This window comes from Buteo buteo, chromosome 13 (assembly GCF_964188355.1).
Source record: "Buteo buteo chromosome 13, bButBut1.hap1.1, whole genome shotgun sequence".
Classification (NCBI taxonomy): domain Eukaryota; kingdom Metazoa; phylum Chordata; class Aves; order Accipitriformes; family Accipitridae; genus Buteo; species Buteo buteo.
In genome coordinates, this window is record NC_134183.1 from 9,041,145 (window position 1) to 9,063,295 (window position 22,151).

The 22,151-nt window shown below is 47.8% G+C and overlaps 1 protein-coding gene across 1 annotated transcript in view; it reads right to left on the reverse strand.

Annotated features, from left to right (window-relative positions):
• Positions 1-22,151, reverse strand: part of IGDCC3 (immunoglobulin superfamily DCC subclass member 3) — a 105,635-nt gene that overhangs the window by 33,488 nt on the left and 49,996 nt on the right. The window contains exons 3-5 of the mRNA XM_075043888.1: positions 9,219-9,363; positions 6,387-6,517; positions 681-818 (exon numbers count right to left, since the gene is read on the reverse strand). Of these exons, the coding sequence (XP_074899989.1) occupies positions 681-818; positions 6,387-6,517; positions 9,219-9,363 (414 nt within the window). The remainder of the gene's footprint in view (positions 1-680; positions 819-6,386; positions 6,518-9,218; positions 9,364-22,151) is intronic.

The window sequence follows — 22,151 nt, forward strand, 5'->3', positions numbered from 1 at the left end:
CATTGGCTCTTTGCTCAGCACAGATTTCTGTAGGGCAATGGAAGTGTTGCTCCGAGCAAAATCGTTTCTGAGCTACTATCACAAAGTTAGAACCTAAAATGACCCTTGCTTTCAGACTGGGAGAAAGATAGCACTTTGTCCTTCCTTGCTTGTATGATGCCATCAGACACTGCCTCTGGTTTCCATGCTGATTAAAAAAATATCATGGACCCCAGCAGCAAGTGTTTGTTTTTTCACAGCTTCAGACACGCTACTTTAAACACTCTCTTCCCCTCAAAATTTTTTTAAAACTCCCTGAACAGGCAGCGAGTTTCTTTCAAGTCTGTTTTATGCAAAAGATGTGTTTGTGTAGGATTTTGCTTCTCTAGGCCAACAATGGTAGTGGTTTTGATGCAGCTGAAGAAGTTGCTGTCACTCGAGGAAAGATAAAATTATCACCTTTCATGAAATGTCTGCAGGTTTAACCAACCCATTTCTCTAACAGATAATAACAGAATCTTGGCAGAAAGAAAAACCAAAGTGTAGACACGAGGATGCAAAGCACTTCAAGCCTACAACTTCAGTGGGAAGGGAAAGGGTGAATCACTTGTTGCATAAAATGGTCAGTGGCACCTACCTATTTCCCAGGTGACAGTTATAGAGAGGAGGAGGAGGAAATCCTGGTCACCGCCAGGGCTTACCTAGGCGGCTCCAGGAGACGATGGGTCGGGGATTGCCTGTTGCAATGCACTCCAGCACAGCGGTCTGGTGCACCGTCAGTGTGAGGTTCTCTGGACCAACGAGAATCATGGGATCCTTGTAAACGGTGGAGTGGGAGCCTGCAAGGACAGCATCATCGTTAAAAGGCATCTGATCCTCTCTTGTTTAATGGAAACACCAAGGGCTTCATGCATCCTCTAAGTACAAATGATGTGGCTGGTGTAATCATCAAAATTTGAGATGTACATGAAACAAAAGGAGCACAATGTTTGTGTGACAGTCACATTGTCTGAATGTGTTTTAAGTGTGCACTGAATATTCCTGGGGAAAACCCCTCAGCCAACTGTCCCAGCCAAAAGCAGCCTGGTTAACACCCAGATATGGGCAGCACAAAGAAGGAACCACGCTGTGAACTGCAGAGAGCAGATGTGCCGGAAAAACATGGTATATACGGAGGACACAAGCTGCAGGACAGCTCGCGCAGACAGGAATGCAAATAAATGAAGGGGTTCCTTTATCTTTCAGCATCTCAATCCATAAAGTAATCCATGCAGTCCACAGTGCCTAAATCTGCCTCTCTGTGAGCATTCTCTCTTGCTGCTGGTGTCATTTGCTCCAAAAGTCCTGTCCTGGGACATAGAAAGCGAGGGAGGTGCCAGTCCCTGACTCCTGCTGAGGATCTTTTTGAGAGAAAACTCAAGGAAACTCCTCTGATGACTGCAGCCCACAGGGTGGTCATTTCCCTACCTTTTACAGCACCCCTGTCCTGGCCCACTCTGGTGTAACTGGGTGCAGGGAGAGGATGCATCCCATTGCTCTGATATAATCATGATACAATCATTGCTCACGATGCAATTGCTAATCATTTATTTGCACTACAGTAGCACCAAGTGGCAGCAACCAAGAATGAAACCCATTGTACAAGATGATGCACAGACCCATAATAAAATCAAGCCCTGGCACAAGGACTCTGGAGACCAGACAGGCACAGGACAAGCAAAAGAAACCACATTTCACCAGACAGGAGGAGACCAGGGGACAAAATCATCATCCTGTGTCAGGTATACCACAGCTGAACCAGCATCTCCTGAGTCCCTACAAAGTGCCTTATCCCTGGGCCAAAGGTCCCATCAGCCTTCACTCTCATCTGTTGGAAGCAGGAGAGGAGGGAAAAAAGTAGATATTCTCAGTTCTCCATCTGTAAACAGGAACACTGATAATCTCTGCATTAGCCTTCTCCCCTTTTCCAACAAGAGCTGGGTTATACTCCAGATATGCTGAGGTCAAGCAGTGTTTAAGGAATTTCAACAATCTAACAGTTGCTGCTGGCAAAAATGCTCTGTACACCTGCAGAGAGAAATATTTTGGGTGGTCATCTGCCCCTGAGCAGGAGAGGGGCACAGGGAGGGCTGGGGAGCTAAGCTCTGCCATGGGCCGGGCTTTGCTGTAGGGGCCATCCCACGCTGACTCCTGTACATGGAATTCCCGATGTCCAAAAAGCTTGCCAAAGAGAAGTGATCCACTAAAATCCACCTACAAGGGCCTTTCCCCAAGAAAAAAACCCTCTTTTCTTCTGGCACTTTTTAGCATTACCCTTTCACAGCAGCTCAGGGGTTGAGGTCAGGGCATTAGTTTGGGATTTTGCAGCGGTCCAAGGGCAAGCACAGATCAGAGCGGCTCGTTTGTTAATCATTCCTACAGGGGCTAAACCCGGAGCCATAAGGCGACTCAGAGATTGTGTCTAAATGGGCAAAATCCAAGAAAAATCACCGTGTCAGTGTGACTTAAGAGCTGACTTTCTCACTAAACGCATTTCACTGCAAGCCATAAAATGCAGATTTTTTGATGAGAACCAGAATGCGCAATAAATTCATATGACCGGCTGGTTAACCCCAAGAGATCTGAAAAACAATACCTTCCCCCTCAGTACCTCGGAGTGCCTTTAAAACCCATGTAGATTTATTGTTCTAAATCACAATACTAAATGTTCACGCTTAGAACAATAAAATATTATCATCATATTATATAGTGATTTCAATATTTCAAAACACAGAGAAATTAAACGAATTGTCCAAGGTCACCCAAGAATGTCAGTAAACAGGAGCTGAGACCAAACCAGAATTTATAAAACACTCTATTTTGGCAATAAAAAATAAATTAAAAAAAAATCACAGTCTTTGATTTATGCTCTGACTCCTAAATATGCATTCAGGTTTTCAGGTGTGGGCTCAGCCCCCTGAGTTTGGCGAAACCCTGCCCTGCTCTGGAAGTGGCATTTCCACCACCACTCACCTTCCCCTGCAAAGGCCACGCAATGGTCCCTTAGGGCCTTGCTGCCTCCTCAATGCTGAGCCCAATGCCCACGGCAGTGCCAGCGCCAGGGCCAGAAGGGATGGTGACCCAGCAGGGATGCAGTGGTCAGACGCCAGCACCACGCAAAGGGGCTGACCGTGGCCGACCATTGAGGAGGAGGTTTCCTTCCCCAACGAGAAAAGTTCTTTGATGCGGGATTGGGAAGGAAGGAGTGACAAAACAAGGGACTCGTGGCAGGGGAGCGCTGCTGGAGCACAACAGGGTTCAGGGCAACACGGCAGGGATTTATTTTGAATAGGAAAAAGGCTCTAATGATGCACGTGGTCCCCAGGGACTCTGCCAGCAACAACCACGGTGAGGATGGGGAGGTCCCCGGCACCGCTGGAAGTGGCAGGCACTCTAGTAGGGACGGGATTGTCGCCAGCCCAGGCTGTTAGATCTTGATCAAAAGGACAGCAGCAGAGAGAGCTGCAGCTCATGCTGAAAAGGTGTCAGTGCAGAGATGCAGGCAGCCTCTCGGGAGCATCTCCACTAAGCAGGCACTTGAAAATAATCAATCAGTAGGACTGGAAGACATATCTGTGCTGCTCGCTGCTGGCAGCCCTGCCACCACTGCCAGGGAGAGGAAGGAAAGTGCTGCAAGCCGGGTCCTTCGTCCCCCACAAGCAGCCAGCTGCCTCTTCCTCTCCAGCCAGGCTGTGGCAGTGCCCAGCAGGGCATGGGCTCCCAGAGCCCATCTCCATCCTCTCCCTCCTCCCTCCCCAGCCAGGGCTCGGTTTGGAAATCCTGGCGAGGCAGATCCAATGCTTCTCTGTGGGTGAAGCAATGGTTGAAGTTGCTGCCCCGTTAAGAGGAGAGGGAACCCTCCTGCCACGATGAAGAGCAGAGAGCATCATTGCCTTTACCCCTCTACAAAAGAGGGAGGCCATGGAAAGATCTGCAAGACTACTGCTTACCCCATCATGCCTAATGACATGCACAACAGCACTCACATTAGTTCAGTATTTATTGATAAAACACCCACACCAGTGAAGCAACATCCCTGTGCTACCTCTGTGGCACGCCATAGCATCTGCCAGTGTGCCAAAGCCTAGGGTTAACATGCTAACACATACCCAACTGTCCTGGTCTAACAGATACTTGTGAGCTCTTAGGAAACACCACAGAGCCTAAACCTTCTTCACTGAGGTTTAACCCAGTGCAATGGGTTTTCCATGGACTGAGAGCATGCAAACATCCCGTTACAGCAGCTCTGCTGCCATGTAGTCACTGAAGCACGGTCCACGCCCTTCAACAGACACTTACACATGGTGCCCGTATTCATCATCTGACTGCTTTAAGGAAGAGAAAAACCACAAACATTTCACAGACAGGAAACCTGGAAAATATCCATCTGAAATGAGGGATGGTCAGATAAGAACAACTAGCGCTTTCTGCTCTGTGAGAAATAATAATTCAGACTGGTAAACTGACACAAAGAACTTCACCATGTTGATAATTTACTGTTCTTTTCTCCCTCCATGTGGCTACTGTTCACATAGATCAAGAAAACAGATCAGTAACAGGCATCAAAAGCTCCCAGTCTTTCAGAACCAGTTAACCTGCTTTCCTTCCTCATCAGAGTTGATATACACAGCATCACTCTCTCCTCAGCTTCACCCCATTTCACACATGCTGCTTTTTTACAGTTGGCAGAGGCTAATCTGCTACTTGGTACAGGCGTTGTGTTTCTTACTCCACAACCACTGGCCAGGCAGCTGTTTTTGGAGGGTGAAGGCAGGCTGTGAGAGACAAGCGTATGCTGGCAAGCCTCCAGCCACCAGGTACCAGCAATTATGTGTATCTGATGGACAGGAGGATCACAGCTCATGGGGGAAAGACCCTTTGCTGCATATAAAAAAAGCTAAAAGAGAAACACACACCCAACTAGCCCTGTGCAGACTTCCCTTGCCTCTTATCTCCATTTCCACAGGGAATCTGGGATGGTCCCCTACTGGAGACCCACAGATGCATCACCACTGCTGTCACAGGGGACCAGAGTGGGTACCCAGCATCTCAGAGGGGTTCAGACCTGCATGGAGTCCTGTATCTCAGAGGCCACCCTGCCAGCAGGACATAGCGACAATTTGCAGGTGACTACTTCTTTGGCACTCTTATCTTCTCTGAAGGTAACCCACAAATGCTCTGAAGTCCAGGAGAAGCAAGCTGTCCTGTTTTCATACAAGTAGGTTGAGCATATCAAAGGCATTTCTAAGAGGGCACAAAGGTAGTATTCACTCCTGGCTGCTTGATCAGGCTGTGTTGGATGATTTGACTTAATACATCCCACTTCCTTCATACTAGGAGCAGCTACTGAAACATCAAGGGAGACGTCTGAAGCTAAAAGTGTTTTAAATTAAAAAGACTGACAAACAAAGAAAGCCTAACTAGAAGGTGACAATCTAACATCAGGTTAAGAAATTGGCTGATGAGTTATTGCTCAAAGTGGCTCCAAGAAATCAGCTTGGGTCCCACCTGGACAGCTAATGGAGGATGAGCAATGGGCAGGTCAGTGAAGGGCAGCACAGCTATGGAAACGTGATAGTGTATTTGCACCCTAATCCTTCCTTCACTGTGCCTGAGGTCGTCACTTCCACATGCCATTTTGTGTGCTTTCACAAACAGACCAAACTTGTGCACATGCAAAGAGTGGATGTGGGTTGCTTTGGTTTGCCCTTATAGCTTCATCACATCCTACCTCCGGCAGCATGAAATCAAACAGTAAGTATGTGATTTTGGCCCTTTTTTCTGCAGAGGAGACCATAGGGCTTCGTCATTTCTTCAGCTGGAGCTTTCAGAGGTGAAAACCTGTTTCAGCCACTGACTTCAAATGTGGATGGAGAACCAAGTCAAAATTCAGCCTGGGGTGCTCAGGACTTCTCCTTCTCATCTTCCAATGAAAGGTTAGCCTGCTTCAGTCACAATGCAATGCTAACAGCCTACAGAACATAATTTCCCTATTAGATAAATAATTGATCACCCTGTGTGCTGCAATTATTTCCAGAGTGGGCAGGTCTCATAAGGAAATGATGAATCTTCCACATTTCCAAAAGAATTTATTTATTGTAAAGCTGCTGTAACTCATTTTCTCACCATCCTCCCTCTACCCAGAAACTGGCACTAATTTACAGGCAAAGAGACAGATTTATCTGCTATCAAACAGACTGATCTGGCAGGAACTAATAACAATCCAGAACAAGGAAGGTGCTATGGCTGGACAGAGGGATGCTTCTCAGTGCTGTTAGCCTAAAGCTCTCTTAAACAGTCCTGAGCCAGACCAGCAGTGGGAAGAAGAAGACAGAAAGACAGTCAGGAGAGTGTTTACTGGTACTAACCTGACACAGTGAGTCTGGCCTCCCGGCTGAACTTCACATTAGCAATATTGGTAGCCACACAGTGAAAAATCCCACTGTCTTCTGCCCTCAGTCCCGTAATCTGGAGGACCCCCTTGGGAAGCAGCGTGTACCTGCAGGAAGAGAAAAGCAGAAACAAAAACTTGCAAAGCAGGACATGATGTGAAAGCAGGCTACACACCCGTCCAGGTGAGGCAGGCTGGCTCCCTGCATCCCGGTGCAGAGGCATCAACACCACCTAGGAGATGCAGCCCCGGCAGGCTGCGCCCATGCTTACCCCTGCATCACTGCTTTATTTTTTTGGATACTTGAGCCTCTGGTCTTCTTTTACAGGGAGGCATGTTCCCTTTCTTTATCTGCTGATGCATCCTTGAGAAAGGATGGCTTTTGCTGGAAGGCTACAAAGTAGACGTTTCCTATTTAACCTGTGGAAAAGCTTTTGTAGTGCATTTGCATCTGAACACAGCTGACATGGGAGTTATAACTCACCAGCTGAAGCACAGTGACCATGGACAAGCATCAGGGGAAGTGTGTGCTCCACACTCCCAGGTCCAGGACTCAAATCCACATGACCTTAAAACCTCAAATGCATGGAAAAGCACATTTAAAATAGATACTGAGTGGGCATACATAAATATCAATAAATATTTTATATATTTAAAACATATCTGCATTTAAATCGTGCTTGCATACACACATATTTGTATACATACATTGCAGGTTGCTTGGCAACCATGTGTTTAAATCAGCTGGTAGTAAGTCATTACACTATGATGAGTTAATAATCCATTTCCGTCTGGAAGATGAACAATATCTTTTTCCATATCAGCATATGGTTAAGTGCCTATAACCTGCTCCCTGCGCTGGTTTCCAAACCCACAGCTCGGCGTCAGTGGCAGCGTGACAGCAATCAGTTTTACACGTCCCGAAGTTGATTGCAATCTCTCTGGGACTTTAAAATGCCCATTGTTTTGGATGAATTATACCACAAGAAGCTTTCATTTTTGTTAACAATCTGCCCACAGCATTAGGAGATTCAATTCCAAAGCTATTATTCTGCCTTCAAAGCCTCCAAGTGCAAGACTCAGCATACAAATTTATATACACTTTATACGCAGAAATGCACAAAGCATGATTAATGCAGAAATCCAATTCAGTTAGAGAAGCAACCCTCATAACCCAGGCCCATTGGTGTCAGAGATTAATCTACTGAGCTGCAATAAAAACCTTCCCCAGTAACTTTACTCCTACAAAAAGCCAAAATCAGGACACTGAACGTAGGGAAACTGCTCCTAGTCCACATTCTCCCAGGCTTGGGCAAGCTCCCTTCCCTGGTGGAGAAGCAGCAGGGATGAGTACGGCTTGGGGCTCTCTGCATTGGAGAAAACTCTTGGCTCCTCAGTCTTGGAGGATAGAAGTCCTAGTCACACTCAAATCCCTGCCACATCTCTAACTATCTCCACACCTGTGACCCTGGGCTCAACTGGCAATAATGCATGAGGGACTTCAAAGAAACTTCACCTGTCCTGCAATGTCTCATTGGGATGCACACGAGGCATCAGGCCCAGTTCTGCACCCCTTACTTCTACTGATACCACCTTGGACCAGTTGCCCAGCTCCACCACATCCCCAGTTTAGCACTTGTGTGAGTAAGGAGCCTTCAGAGGAGATCAAGTTTAACAAATCAACCCTGTGCTGGGCTAAAAAAAAAACTCAGATGAAAAACACAAGGAAAAACAAAACCTGACAGTTGCAGTTTTCCACAGCAGGGTTGGGCCTCTTGGGTCCTTCTACTGTAAGTTCACCGTAACGCTGAAAAGGTCAGGCATTGTTCCAGCCCTTGTGTTTTCTCCTGCCTCCAAAGAGACCAACCACGTTCTGCTGCACAACTGACATTTTTAAGAATAGGGGCTTTCAGGAAAATATTTACAGCTTCCTGGTTTCGCCTGTTCCCAATGCACGGATGTCAATTCACGATTGAGGTGTGCTGCGACCGATTGTCTCCCACCATGGGCTATGCGGCTCCTGAGCCACAGCTGGGACCACCGGAGGCTGCCGGCACGGAGCACGTGTTTCCTGCCACCTGTCCTCCGCCGGGCCCCACCGCTGCTTGGAGGATCAAAGCGTGATGAGGGACGTTTCCGACGCAATGGGAGCAGCCTGTCAAACACAGGAAGTGAGGACGTGCCGTCCCAGGTCTAGGCTGGAGAAGGGGGGCAGCTGGGGTTTCTCTTTAGGAGGATTGCATGGGAAACAGCAGCCCAGGGCACTGTGGGACGCTCTCTGCAGAGCTCCCCTGCTGCCACACACATGGGAGCCCACCTGGGAAGGAAAGCCTAGAGGCCATCGCGTAACTCAGTGCTTGCAAGAGTTCAAGACCCACGTGAAAGACCCTCAGTCATGGATCTGGCTTGGCAAGAGTTGCACAAAATGGAGCCATGGAGGGATGGTGGATGCCAAAGCTACCTGGCTCTGCTAGGATTGCTGGGTGGGCTCTTCATGCTGGAAAGTCGACCTGGAGGAGGGCTGATCTTTGCAGGGAAGGTCAATGCAAGCCCTTGCTCCCTCCAAAATCAGCTAGCAGGTTTTATCTAGCTGTCTTGGGAGATGCAGTATTTCTGCACAGTGTTTGGCCACAAGGAGCCCAGACAACCCACAACATTAACTGAAAGAGTCTTCCATGGCAGAAATGCTGGCCAAGACACTCAGCCCAGGTTAGTTGTGTCCTAGCACAACTGTGAGAGCAAAAACAAGACTAGCCACCTTTTTCCACCTGGAGAAAGGACAGCAGTAGCTAGCTTGGACATGTCATACCTTTCGTTGTCTGTGTTGACAGGCATGCGGTTCTTTTGCCAGAGGATGACCGGCTCAGGCAAGCCGTGGATCTGGCACTGGAATCTCGCTACACCACCTTCCTCCACCACTGCATTCTGAGGATGGATGTGGAAGTCAGACATTGCTGGAAGACATAAAGAGAAACAAAAATATTCACATGTGAAGAGAGATCCAACATCTTCACATGACCTAGAAACACCACCATTTCCCAGACCTAGCAAATGGGACTGTAATGCAAGAACGGAAGACTGGTTTGCAGCCTAACCTCCTGCATGGAGAAACGTGACTAGTGGCAAGCTCTTGCTATACATCTGCCTCTGCACATTGAACTGATTGACTCAACCAGGACAGGAGACAGAGCACCATGACCCACATGCTCCACAGCAAGGTCTACGGGGGCAGCGAGATACACAGACACTGCACTGACACTTATCAGAGGTCATTCTCAACAGCTTCAGCAGGCTTCGAATCCAAGCTTGTATCAGAAAAGAGATGTCTATCCTTTCTGTTGCTGCCAACGTCTTATCTGCTGTAAATATACTTCTGATGTGCATAACTTGACTCCTAAACTCATTTTGTTTAAATACCTTGACCAAAAGAGCTCCCAGATACCCTAGTAAAACTTACAGCCCCTGATTTCCATCTCTGTTTGACAGGTGCTCCAGCTCATTGCATACTCTGCCTTCCAGCACCGCAGAAGGAACAGTCACATCCCCACACTGTGGAGCAACAGGCTTCAGCCAATAGAAAAAGCAGCTGCCAATATCTCAGCAGCTCAGCAAACCGAGCCTTTTGGGGTTGGGACCACCCAACAGCAAACAGCAAACCTCAGTGTGCCCACGCAGGATGAATACAGACCAGCCCGTTTCAGCACAGCCACAGCTGTAACCACTGTGTGGAAAGACTCCGGCATGCTGTTAGAGCTACATAAATAATAGAGTAATTATTACCATTAATTAATTGGAAGGTGCTGCCTGTTGACTCTGCAATAAACATATTCGAAGCTAATAAACATCCCAGTGGTTATTTAGCTCATGATTCATTTATAGTGCCGCATCCATGGGAAGATCTCTCACACTGTCATACAAAATAAACTCCAAGAGAGCCCCCTGCTCTGCCACCCCAGCCCAATAATACCCTTCTCGCCAGCAAGAAAGCCTTGTCCCCTTTTACATGCGTCAAGTGTAATGAATGTACCTCTGCTAAGGAACAAGCTGCCTATGTGTCAGGGCAGCTTAATCATTCATCTGCAAACTCCGGTTGGGCTCAGGCAGATGGGACATGGCCATTAGCAATCATACATTAAATATGTGTTGCATTAACCCGCACTGCTCCCGCAACCACCGCTCTCAACCCGCTGACTGCAGATTTGTTAAGCTGATTGAGTAACATAGAGCAAAGCCCCAGCCCCACACGGTTGTAGGGTTGGGAAGGTTTTGCAGCCGTGAGGTTGGGATGGGCAGCCAGCCCCACACTGGGATGCACTGATGAGAGCAGGACCGGGAGGTGGCTGTGCAATGCTCCAGCCAGATGAGAACACATCAGCACAAGTGAAAGATCATGCAAAATTATATTTCCCTTTCCCAAGATGAAAGCTAATGCAAATATCCTCCCTGGTAAGCAATAGAGCCCAGTGGTGGAATGGCAATTTACCAAATTCACACAGATTTAGCCTTGAAATGAGACTGCTCGTGGCCCAGAGCACTCAGCCGTGTGGAAGGAGCCCAAAGGCTGCTGAGAGGTCTCCTACATCGGATGATTCCCCTTCCAAGGTGGCAAGGGATGCTTCAAAAAATGGGGGGTTTAGGGGTGCCCATGGCAGGAGAGCTCGAGGGAGTCTGCAGAGTATTTCAAGGCTGCCATTTGAAGACCTAGGCCAGGGTGAGCATCTTGCAACCAAATCTTACGAACTCTCACCAAGAAATGAATCCAAGAATTAATGAGAATGACCCAAAGCTCTTTAATAAAGAAAAAAAAAGCAACGAAAAAAAGAAAAGCAGATTCAGATGCCTGCAGGAAAATTCCTTTCAAATGTACAGATGCTCAGTGCTGAGGTTTTTCAGTGGCTGACAGGGTTGATAAGAAGGAGGTGTGAATGAGAACAGCCCCAGCACAGACTTTGCTCTGTTGGCCACAGAATTCATTGCCATTCCTTTATTTCAATAATATCATCTCTTATAGGTAAAACTGCAGCAATAACCTCTACTCTTAAAGACACTAGTATTAATATTTATCATGAATAAAACATGGAAAGTTATAAATAATTCAGTTATGAGGATGTTAAGTAAAATATTACTCTTCAACGGCTCTATAATGTGGCTTTGAAGCACAGTTTTATGTTAAATGCCTAGGAAATACTGTGACCCTTGCCAAGACCAGCTGGTTTGCAGAAGATGCATTAAAAATTCATGCACTGAGCTACAAAATGCTATTTTTAAAACAGGTTTACGAGTTTATTTACAGTTGCAGAGACAAAAGCTTTTGTAGCACCTCCTGTAAAACAGCAACAAAACTTGAACGCGAGTGATTACCTGGGATGATGTTTTCAGCCTAGAAATAAATCACTGGGTGTAAGGAAAGAGAGGGATAGAAGCACAACTGCTTTACAGGGCATTGCTCAGAGTGGCTAAATCTCTGCTGACCAATGTGAGATTTTTATATACATCCCAACTGACTGGAACAAACTCATACAGCGGAGTGCTTGCTCCTGTTTGACACTTGTCTTTCAGCAGCAAACACCAGGACCCCTGTTATCAGCCGGGCGCTATTGTTTCAGCCGCCACAGAGAAGAGCTGCATGCCAGCCAGCCCAGGTGGGGTTGGCCAGCAGCCAGGAAGCTGCATCTCATTTCTATGCTAATGGCCATAATAATTTTAAAAATAAATACATGCAATCACAATATTCACCCGTGAGCTCTTAAGAGGAGAGGCACCCTCTAATCCATCTGCCCGTAGTCTCCATTGTCCAGCAATGCAGCATCCACTTCTCAACAGAGGGACTGGTGCTGCTCCAGGCCCCTTTTGCTGTCATCAGATGGGGTGAGTGCAACCCTGTTCCCATTAAACTTCCCTCTGCCATCTCCCTGCGTAGCATGGTGCTGTCCACATACATAGTGAGTGTGGGGTAGTCCTCAAGCCATAAAATCAACCTAAATCACATGCACACTCATTGCTCCATATTGATGCTCCAAGTCATGGTGTCTCAGTGCTTCTGCTATCATCACACCTGGATTTTGGCCATGCTACACACAGAGCAGCACAGGGCTGGGAAAGACAAAACAAAATGGGCTCACAGCAGATGGGGAATGATCCTAGCAGCCCTCCCACGCTGCAGGCATGGGTGAATCTCCTCCCAAAGGTGTTGTCCAAGGCTAGATTCAGATTGAGTTGTCTACAGCCACACTGACACATGAGGCAGAGGAGTTGCACTTCATCTCTCCTTCCCCCATGTTGTATCATGGAGGACCTCAACTAGGATGAGGTTGGATCACAGACGAGGCTCTTCCCTAAAGAGAATCTCATGCTTGGGATGTCCCACCATCTAAACCCCCATTGGGATGCAGTCCCCAAAGGCATGTCCTATGGACACAGTGCAGGTGAGCAGCAACTCTTATCCTCACCCATATTCACAGAGGATTTGTTCTGGCAAACGAATTTGCTGGGTCTCCTCTAATCAAAGTGCAAACACTCTCTCCTTCCTAATGGGCCCTGTGGAAAAGCCAATGGAATAAAAATGAAAATAGGTATCGAGTGAAATTTTCTTTACTCAATGAAAAACTAAATTGAAACCATTAGTGGCCAATCCTTTTTTGCTCAGTACAGCATTAGTGCTAAGCCAGAGATTGACCTAGATTTGATATAGAAAAAGAAAACATTAACTTGGTATGTCAAAGCAAATCCCAGGCCTGTTAGAATCATTAAAACGCAAACATTATTATGAACTGCAGGCACAAGGGGAGGAAGAAGACTTGAAAGGTTCAGTGCCAAGCCTGGTGTTAGGAGAGTATTTGGGAAGCCCAGTTAGTTCTGCAATCACATTGCTTTTTGCTTTTAAATTACTTATGGGGAAACAGATACCCAAGTTGGCTCTGACACAAGGGAATGCTGGGCAGGAGCTGAGCATCCTCACCGCCACTGAAGCCAGGCAGTCCACAAATGACAGTCCAGAAGCAAAGACCCTTTCTCCACATTTCTGCCACCAACCTGTCAAATTCAGAGCAATGCAGGCACGCGGTTAAAATGCCTCAAAGTTGACACAGTACAAGGAACAAGAGTTTAATGTAGACATGCCTCTAGTATCTGGGCTCCCAAAGACCCCTGCCAAGGAGGGCAAGATCCATCAGCTCCATTACAACTGATGAAGGTGAAGTCTGAGAGGCAAATGGTTTGCCCAGTGTAGGAGAACAAGCCATGGGCAGAGCCAACCCCTTCCAAGAGTGGCTCCATCCTGATGCTGGTGACAGCTGCTGATTTTCACACTGAATTTTCCAGCTTATTAATAAAACTGAATTTCCCCTCGGGTCAGCAGAAGTCAGGGTCATTTTTAAAACACAATGACCACCGTGCCAATTAAACCCAGACCTAAACCACTCCCAAATCAGGCTGACAGCCCCAGCAGAACCAACCCTTGGTATCCGTAAGATTTATTAAGCACCCATCCTCCTTGGCACTGCAACTCCTTCCCAAACTCTTTCCCTGCTCCAGAGCAAGCAGAGGGATTACATCCTCTTCCATTCCCTCCTGGCTTAGGAGACCTTCACCACGAAGTTAGCAACCTGCCAGGGAGTATTTTCAAGGACGTCATCAGGTGAAGGCTTAGCAGACACAGGTCTCATATTTGCTCCTCTCCATACTCTGGAAATGGAGGATTTCCTTGCAAGAAAGAGCCAGCACGAAAGATGGGGGGCGTACGGACACCACAAATCCCATCCTCTCCTATCCTCCCCCTGCTTTCAAACAGGGATGCTTTCCCAAGTCTTTAAGAAAAAGACACTGCATCTTTTTTCTCTACATTTTTTTAAAAGATGCATTTTTATAAAGATAAAAAAAGCCCATGTCACAACAGCCCGGTGGCTACTCCAGCTGCAGAGCAGCCTCTGTGCCTGCGAGCCGGCCCTGCGTGTCTAATGATGCTATTGTGCGAGGTTGTTGCTGAACTGCCATGAGCCCAATTTTGAATGCAAGTTGCTTTGTGCATAGTGAAGCGTGAACAACAGCGCCGCCCATTTATCTATTTAATTCTCCAGGAGTAGCAGGAGCGGGGGCCTTTGCTCACATCTAAAGGGAAGAAAAATGGCCTTTCTCTTGGCTTTGGAAAGGGAGGGAAATATTAAAGACCAGCCATGCCTCTCCCAGCACAGAGGAAAATCCCCTCTGCCCCTGCCCACTAATCATAGGGGTGAAAATCCCAAATCTCTATTGTCCGTGCTGAGCCTCAGATCTCAAAAGAAAATGGGCTGCAAGACTCAGGAGAGTTTGAAGCAAGGAAGACATTTTGGAGGAATGTCGTTCATTTAAGAGGAACCAAAATACATGGTGAGATGAGAGAGGGAGGAAGCTCCATCTCACTCTGTGCTGGGCAGACATAGAGCAAAAGAGGGTCAGTCCTGCATGCTTTTTATTTGCAATATTTGCAAACAAGTGCTTATTCCTCTTTTGCTTTGGCTGTCGTTTTCTCCCCCTGGAGCCGATATGACTGTTCAGAGCAGGGATGGAAGATAGTTCAGGCTCTCTGCCCTCTGCATTTTGCATCCTCATGTCTTTGTTGTTGTCACACTCAATCAAAGCTGAGTGAAATAATTTAAACAAGGTTGAGGTGACGCCCCATCTGATGAACTTCTCTGGTTGAGGAACAAAGTCTCCACCTGGACTGTTTTTTTTCCCTCTGCCCTAAGCCACTGGGACAGGGATGAAAGGGAGATAAACGAGCTAATGCCTCACAGTGGGACACAGCAGCTGCCCACAGGAGGGAACATGCAACAGATATTTTACAAGAGGAGGGGAAAAAAAAAATCTACCACTTTGTGACTCAAGTCCACCAGGAGGCAAATTGCTGCCTGATCTGGGACTATGGCTTCTTAATTTTTTGCATAACATGTGAAATGACTGCGAGCCAAATCCAGCTCAGGTCACCTCCCTGCCGCACTGCAACGAGCAACACCAATGGACTCTACCGACCCATGATTTACTGTTTGTTTTGGTGCTTTGAGAAGCAAGAGGAAAAAAAGCACAGGGCCCTACGGGGGCTGCTTCTGCGTAGGGATGATAAATATCCTGCGAAAGTAATGAACACATCTCCACTGCATGCAGACCAGGGGTCGGAGGGAATGTGCTCGGCGGTCCCTGGTTGCTCTACCCACCCTACACAAGCGAAGGACCAGGGCTGGGAGGGGCAGGATGGGTTATCCCTGCAAAGGTCACTGCAGGGACTTTATCATGGCACCTGGAAAACCTTTGAATGCCTGTGCTGCAGCTCCACTCTTCTTCCTGAGGCTCCCTTGGAAGCGCTCTCCATCACCAGCACACCCAGCCTTTCCTGCACAATCACACGCACCTCCAAGCTTGTCTCCCAGTCCTAAGAACATTTAGTATATTTATGGTATTGATTATAGCTCACTTATTGGAAAAATAACTACAACACCATCAGTTGTTGATGCAGGGGTACTCTCCCATGAGTGGGAAAGATTTTTGTCTGGATAAATGCAATCTCTGCACCCTGCATGGAAATAAAGAGGGGCCATACACTCCAAGGGCTGTTTTATACTGAAGTATCTCACAATTTCTATAAAGCTCACAAAGTGCTATCCCTCTGGAGAGAGACTGCGCCCACACTGTCCCAGTACAGCATGCCAAGGAGCACCCCCAACATCCGACATCCCACCACCCTCGCTATCTTGACGTGGGAGGACAGAAAGCGCCAGGGAAACTGCCCATGCCAGAGGAAACCCCTGAAAGCAGCTGGCCTTCGCCATGTTCTCCCTCATGCAGCAGAACTGCCCAAATGCTGCCTGCTCAGACCCAAGACCTCCTGCAACATGGCTGCAGCCAGAAATCATCCCAGCCTGGAAATAAGGAGCAGTGAGTCCCGCTGCATCAGCACAAACGCCCTCTCTGAAGCCAGCGAGCAGCCAGGGCTGTCTGAGCATCCTCAAACCTTTCCTATTAACCTATCAGTCATTTTACAGAGACAGGCACAGGGGACACAAAGTGACATCCATGGTCACAACCCAAGTCCAACATCATTCCTTGAGTACCAGTGGCACACTCTACCCACAAGGCAATGCTGTTCCTTATAAATCACTTCAAAAGATGCATCTTGGCAATCTCACAGACCAAATTTCTCACTTCCCTCCATGTTCAGAGCATGCGGCAGCATCCCATTGCATTACCTGCTATGCAGAGCAGTACAGCAGACAGCCCAATGTGGTTATTCGTCTTCCAGCACCCTCTTGTTTTGCAGGGGAATCAACTAATAAACAGCCCCTTTAGTGATCTCAAATTCGTTTCAGGGAAATAAGAAGTTTCTGGTGAAGAGGGAGGCATCACTGGGAGAGACCTTTATCAGGGAGTGCTATTGCAGTAATTTTTCAAGACGAAATTGCTCTCTGGCTCATGACAGCATTTAGTGTATCCTGAGGCAACCATTTGTGAAGCCAAACCTGTGGTCCTGCTGCCCTGCTGCTGGAGGGAAGGGGGAGTATTAAATGTCATAAACAACTCTTAATTTCCTTGGGCGGACTGCATATGGGGCTAGCGATTCTGCAGCGCAGGAGGAGGTTATCCATCATCATTACAATGCTCCGGCACCAAGGGTGATGTTGGCCGGGCAACACTGGTGGCTGTCACACCTGCCCAGTGGCACTGGTCACCATGAAGGGCTCCTGCGTTTCTGTGGGGTGACTACTTAAGAAACACCAACATCACACGAGGTTCCCCCACCCCAAAGCAGGGCTCCTCTCCAGCATTGCAAGTAGATGCTCCCTCCACATGCTCCCTCCTGTTGCATCCACAGCTCACCCTGCTTCGGGCAACAGCTTCTTCAGGACCCCACTGCCTCCCAGGCTTTCCTCTGAAACACACATTTACTCTTCACAAAATACCTATGATTTATCCTACTCAAGTGCCCCTGCAGACCCCTGAAATAATGAGAAAATGAAGGGCAAGCTGTCCCACCAGCCTCCAGGAGAGGTTGGCTCAGCGAGGGCAAAGCAAAGCATGCAGCACGCTGCCAGCAGGCAGGTCTCTCCTGCCAGATTCCCATCCGGAGCTCCTCGTGTTTTTCCTACTCCGACACACACAATTAAGACAAATTACATAGTTACCATTTTGATTTGTTGCACAATAACACTGTTTTCCATCCCTCTCCCAAATATTGATGGAGATGGTACAAGAGGAAGCTCCCACACAGCCATTTTTGGCCCTGGACCACTTTGTTTGCAGCCAACTGCTTCTGATATTGAGCGGAGATGAGCAATCCTGCTTTTTATCAGCTCTGAGAGGCAGCGAGCCATCTGAGCACAAGGCATTCTCCTGCCCCGCCACAGCCTTGCAACACCTCTAGGTAGAAACATCCCTGCTCAGACCTCCCGGTCTACAAAGCCAGCGGCCATTCCTGGTTTTTTGTGCTCGCCAACGAGCAGACACTTCATTTCGGCATCTCCGGAGGTGATGGTGGAATCCAGAAAGGTGAAGGAAAGGAAGCTTTTCATCATGACTGCCCACGGAAATGCCATCAGCCCCGCTTTCAGAAAGGGAGCTGTCGTGATTTACAGGCTAATGAATTTTAAATGAGATGCATTTTTTAATTTTTTGTTGTCAGCCCCCATTTTTCTGCTAGCAATCATTCCAATAATAGCTTTAAATTTTCAGCATCTGTTTTTACCAGGTCTCTTGTAATTAGTTTACTAATGTATTTCACTGCGCCTTTGTTATTTTCAGAGAATTACTTCATTCCCAGCTATCAGAGATAGTGCACTTCAGTCTATAAGGAGTTTGGCCTTTGTTCCCTCATGGTTATTCACATGGGGGAAGATGGCTCAGTGAATGACAAGCCGTTCTATCACCACACATTCTCCATTTAATGTCTTTATACTGGCTCATTAATTACCACAGAAAACTCCTTTCTGAATGGAACCTGTGATTTATAGAAGACTTGGGCAAGGTGCCATTTTTATCGGGCTGACAGCGAACAGCACCAGTGCTGGTAATTCACTCTTCATTTTCCCTTCTGCTGCAGTGGGGTGAGCCCTGCCGTGGTGGGAGTTTTGCCTGGGCAAGGGAGCTTAGCAAGTGCCCAGTGCTGCCGAGCCATGGCCGTCACACTGCTCCTGCACGGCTGGGATGACCAAGTCCATAGAAAATTGAGCTGCAGCCCATTCTGCCTGTGTACCATGGTGTCAGCTGTACAGACTGAGGTATTCCCTTGAGCAGTGGCTGGATGAGTGCCTGGAGGAGGTAGGACTGCCTCCAAGATGATGCCCTGCATCTCTTGATCAAATCTGGTGGTCCAAGGTGTTGCAGTGCGTAGAACAAAACCCCAAGCATGGCATGGAGAGAGACTCAGGCTTTTGTTAAGAAGCTGGCAGTCAGACATGATGGACTCCGTGGTACCTAGAGACATCTCTCTGCCACGTCCCATGACACAGCATGGGCTGGATGGCAGGTTTGAGTCCCAGCTGTATTCCTTGGACTCTAAAACATTACAGATTTGCAAACCTCCCAGCAGCACAGGGTCCAGCCAGGGGAAGAGCTGCACAAAGACACAAGGAAAAGGCTCCCTGTAGACCCAAGGCAGCTACAGCACAGGAGAAAGGCGGCTGCCCTGCCTTCAAGAGGGAGTAACCCGAACAACAGTCTCTCTGTCCAACGGAAATTAACTTTAAATCCTTCAGAACAGTATGTCTTTCACCACGTCTATACTCTGTGCCGAGCATGGTAAACTGCCCCCTTCTTTATTAAGGAATGAAATAGAGGTGGAATTGGTGCACACGTTGACTGAAGAAGTTATTCAAATAGAAAAACAATCATGAAAGGCTGGATTTCCATTGCTTGATGCAGAGGAGCTGTCTCACACCATTGCAAGGGAAATACTCAGCATCCCCTGTGCACATGGGGAGGAGAGAGGAGAGGCCAAAGGACCCGAGCACAGATGCAGAGCAAGTTGGGCACAGAGTTAGCATTACAAAGGACTGCTCCAAAAGTCCTTTCTGTTCATTTTAACTGAATTTCACTCAAATGCAGGTGATTTTCCAAAATGCTGAGTGCTCCTCTGCTCCCATCCCTTGGTGGTGAGCACAGATACTGTGTTACGATGTTGCCTGATCCAATTGAAGGTGATAATGTCAAAGATGTAGAAAGGACTGAACCACTGTGATACTGAGAAAATCCAGCTTCCTCCAAGGTCTGCTTTTCCTCCTAGCAGTGGCTAAGCCGTTAGCTGTCATCTCATCCCTGTGGCTGAGTTACATATATAAATTCCTGTTCGCTCCTTGGCAATAGCAACAGCTTCCTATTTTGCTGGCAGCGATCCAGGGGAAATTCAAGCTGAATTACAGCCATTCTTCAGAAAATAGGCCAAATCCACGAAAGCAGGACACATGACCGCAGACGTAGAGCTCGTCCTTTTTCTATTTATTTCACAGCAAGAAGCCCCGTTGGCTGAAAATAGCTTATCTCTGGAAGTCCCCCTTTCCGTTCGTGGCTGCCGCTCCTGGCTGCTAGCCAAACTATTACCACCTCAAAGAGAAAGTTCATAGCTCCGGCGTATCAGCCCCACTGTACAGGACGTGTGGTTTGATGTTTTCACCGATTTCTCTCTGGGAGCTCGGAGGAGACAGAGATTGTATTTCTGTGCATGAGCCAGCGAGTGTTAACTCCTTTCCCGCGCCTCTGCTGGGATGTTTGTACTCGGGGTTGTACCCCAGCATTGCTTGTCAGCGTATACGCAGTGGATTGCATACATGTGCACGTATGTGCTATGTATGACACAGCTCGGGTGGTAACACAGGCTGGACTCCGTGAGCCAGGGTCCCTCCAGACAGCCATTCCCATGACAAGGTGAGAGCTTACATTTCACACCGGGTCCACGTGAAGCAGCGACTCCATCCGAAAGCACTGCTGTAACCACACTGGGTCCTCTCACCTCCCTGCATTACCCCACAGCACCCTAAGTTTGACTGGGAGACACATCACCATCCCGAAGCATGCGGACAGACAAACACAAGTGAGGACACAGGAGAACAGATAAAGATAGGAAGGATGTCGAGGATGGTCACACAGAGGAAGGAAGTGATGGCAGAGTTACAAGCCACAAATCTCACCATCCTTATCTTTCTCACTATAACCAGACCATCACGAAACCCAAAGAGCATGGATACATTCCAGAAAACACAGGTCTCCAGGGAGGACTGGCTTTTTGCTGATAAGAAGTGGGGAGGCTTATCTCCCAAAATCACAGTGACACCTCACCCTGGGCTGAGTTTATCAAATTAAACTCATTACTTTTGAGGACTCATTGAAAACAGGTTGCAGAAGAGTGGTGGGTCAAGGAGGCGACGTTCCCACTGCCCGCTGTGCGGCTCCCGGCTCAGCGCATCCTTACCAGCACATACCAAGCAGTGGTGGCCAGTTGGACAACATTGCCTGTGAGATCACCACCACCACCAAAACATCCCAGAGTATCACACTGAGGCAGAAAAACCACAGAGATCAGAAAGATGAGATGCACTGTTTTACTGCAAGGCCAACATATGGCTCTGCAGTTTATTGTACGTACTGCCACACCAAGGCTGCACTTGCTGGGTGTGGTTTCTGCCTATAACATGGTTTACAACAGCAGGTTTCTATATGGTAGAAAGATAACATTGTCTTGCCTATGGGAGAGCAATGTATCGGTGATCTGCCATCATCCAATCTCCATACTGTCTCACAACCAAATACAGTGTTTTGCATATATGCATCTATTACTGGCAAGGAGAAATAACCAAGTCCTTTCCACAGGGAATTTTTAAAATGATCAACCAAGCAAAACAAAATTTCAGCTTTGAACACTTTACTAAGGCATTCAGATATATACTTCAGACATTAAGATATTTTTGCTTTTTTATCACAGATTAGACAAACACCAGTAACCTCAGGTGGTGTCTCTCCTTTCTTCTCAAAGACCTTTTGTACTATTTATGGGAACAGGATATGACGAGAAGCCGGGGGTACCACGAGGAGAGGGCAGTGAGGCTCGGGAAGCCTTTGAAGAGCATAATTCCCAAGGGGTGCTCCTGGATGGGATAACTATTAGCTCACAGGGCTACAAGGAGGGACTCTATTGATTTGCTGGGAGGAGAAGAGATGGGAAGAGCCTGTGTTATTTCATACTGTGGAATTTGCAAATATTTTACCCAAATATTTGTGCTTCTTCATGTGTTTGTGCACCCTGAAACTCATTTGGGTGTGTTGGGGTGGGCAGGCTGCCAGACTTCCCAAGCAGCGGTCCCCTGACTAGGAGACACAGATTCTCTTGCAGGCTTGTGGCTACGATCAGCTAAGCCCTCTGCAAATGCACCAAGCCCCTGTGCCCTCCATCACTCCCCACGCATGCTTCCAAACAACCCCTGACAGCAAAATTCAGTGTCATGGATAAAAGACAAGAGGAGATCCTGAAAAGAAACCCAGCACCCGATGCCCAGCCTGGAAAAGGGCTCAGCACCACAGCTCTGCTAAAGGAAGAAGAGCTAGAAGAAAGGCTGGACGCTCAAGCAGAGGAGGGATGCGGCCACATCTCTTCTGCAAAGGCTCCCTGGCTTTGCCGGCTGGGTGCACCCGCAGGAGAGTGTGATCTCACCTTGCGCACCTGGGACTCCTCTGTCCCCATCCCTGCTCACACATTTGCTGTCCCCATTCATTTCCCAGCCACATTCCC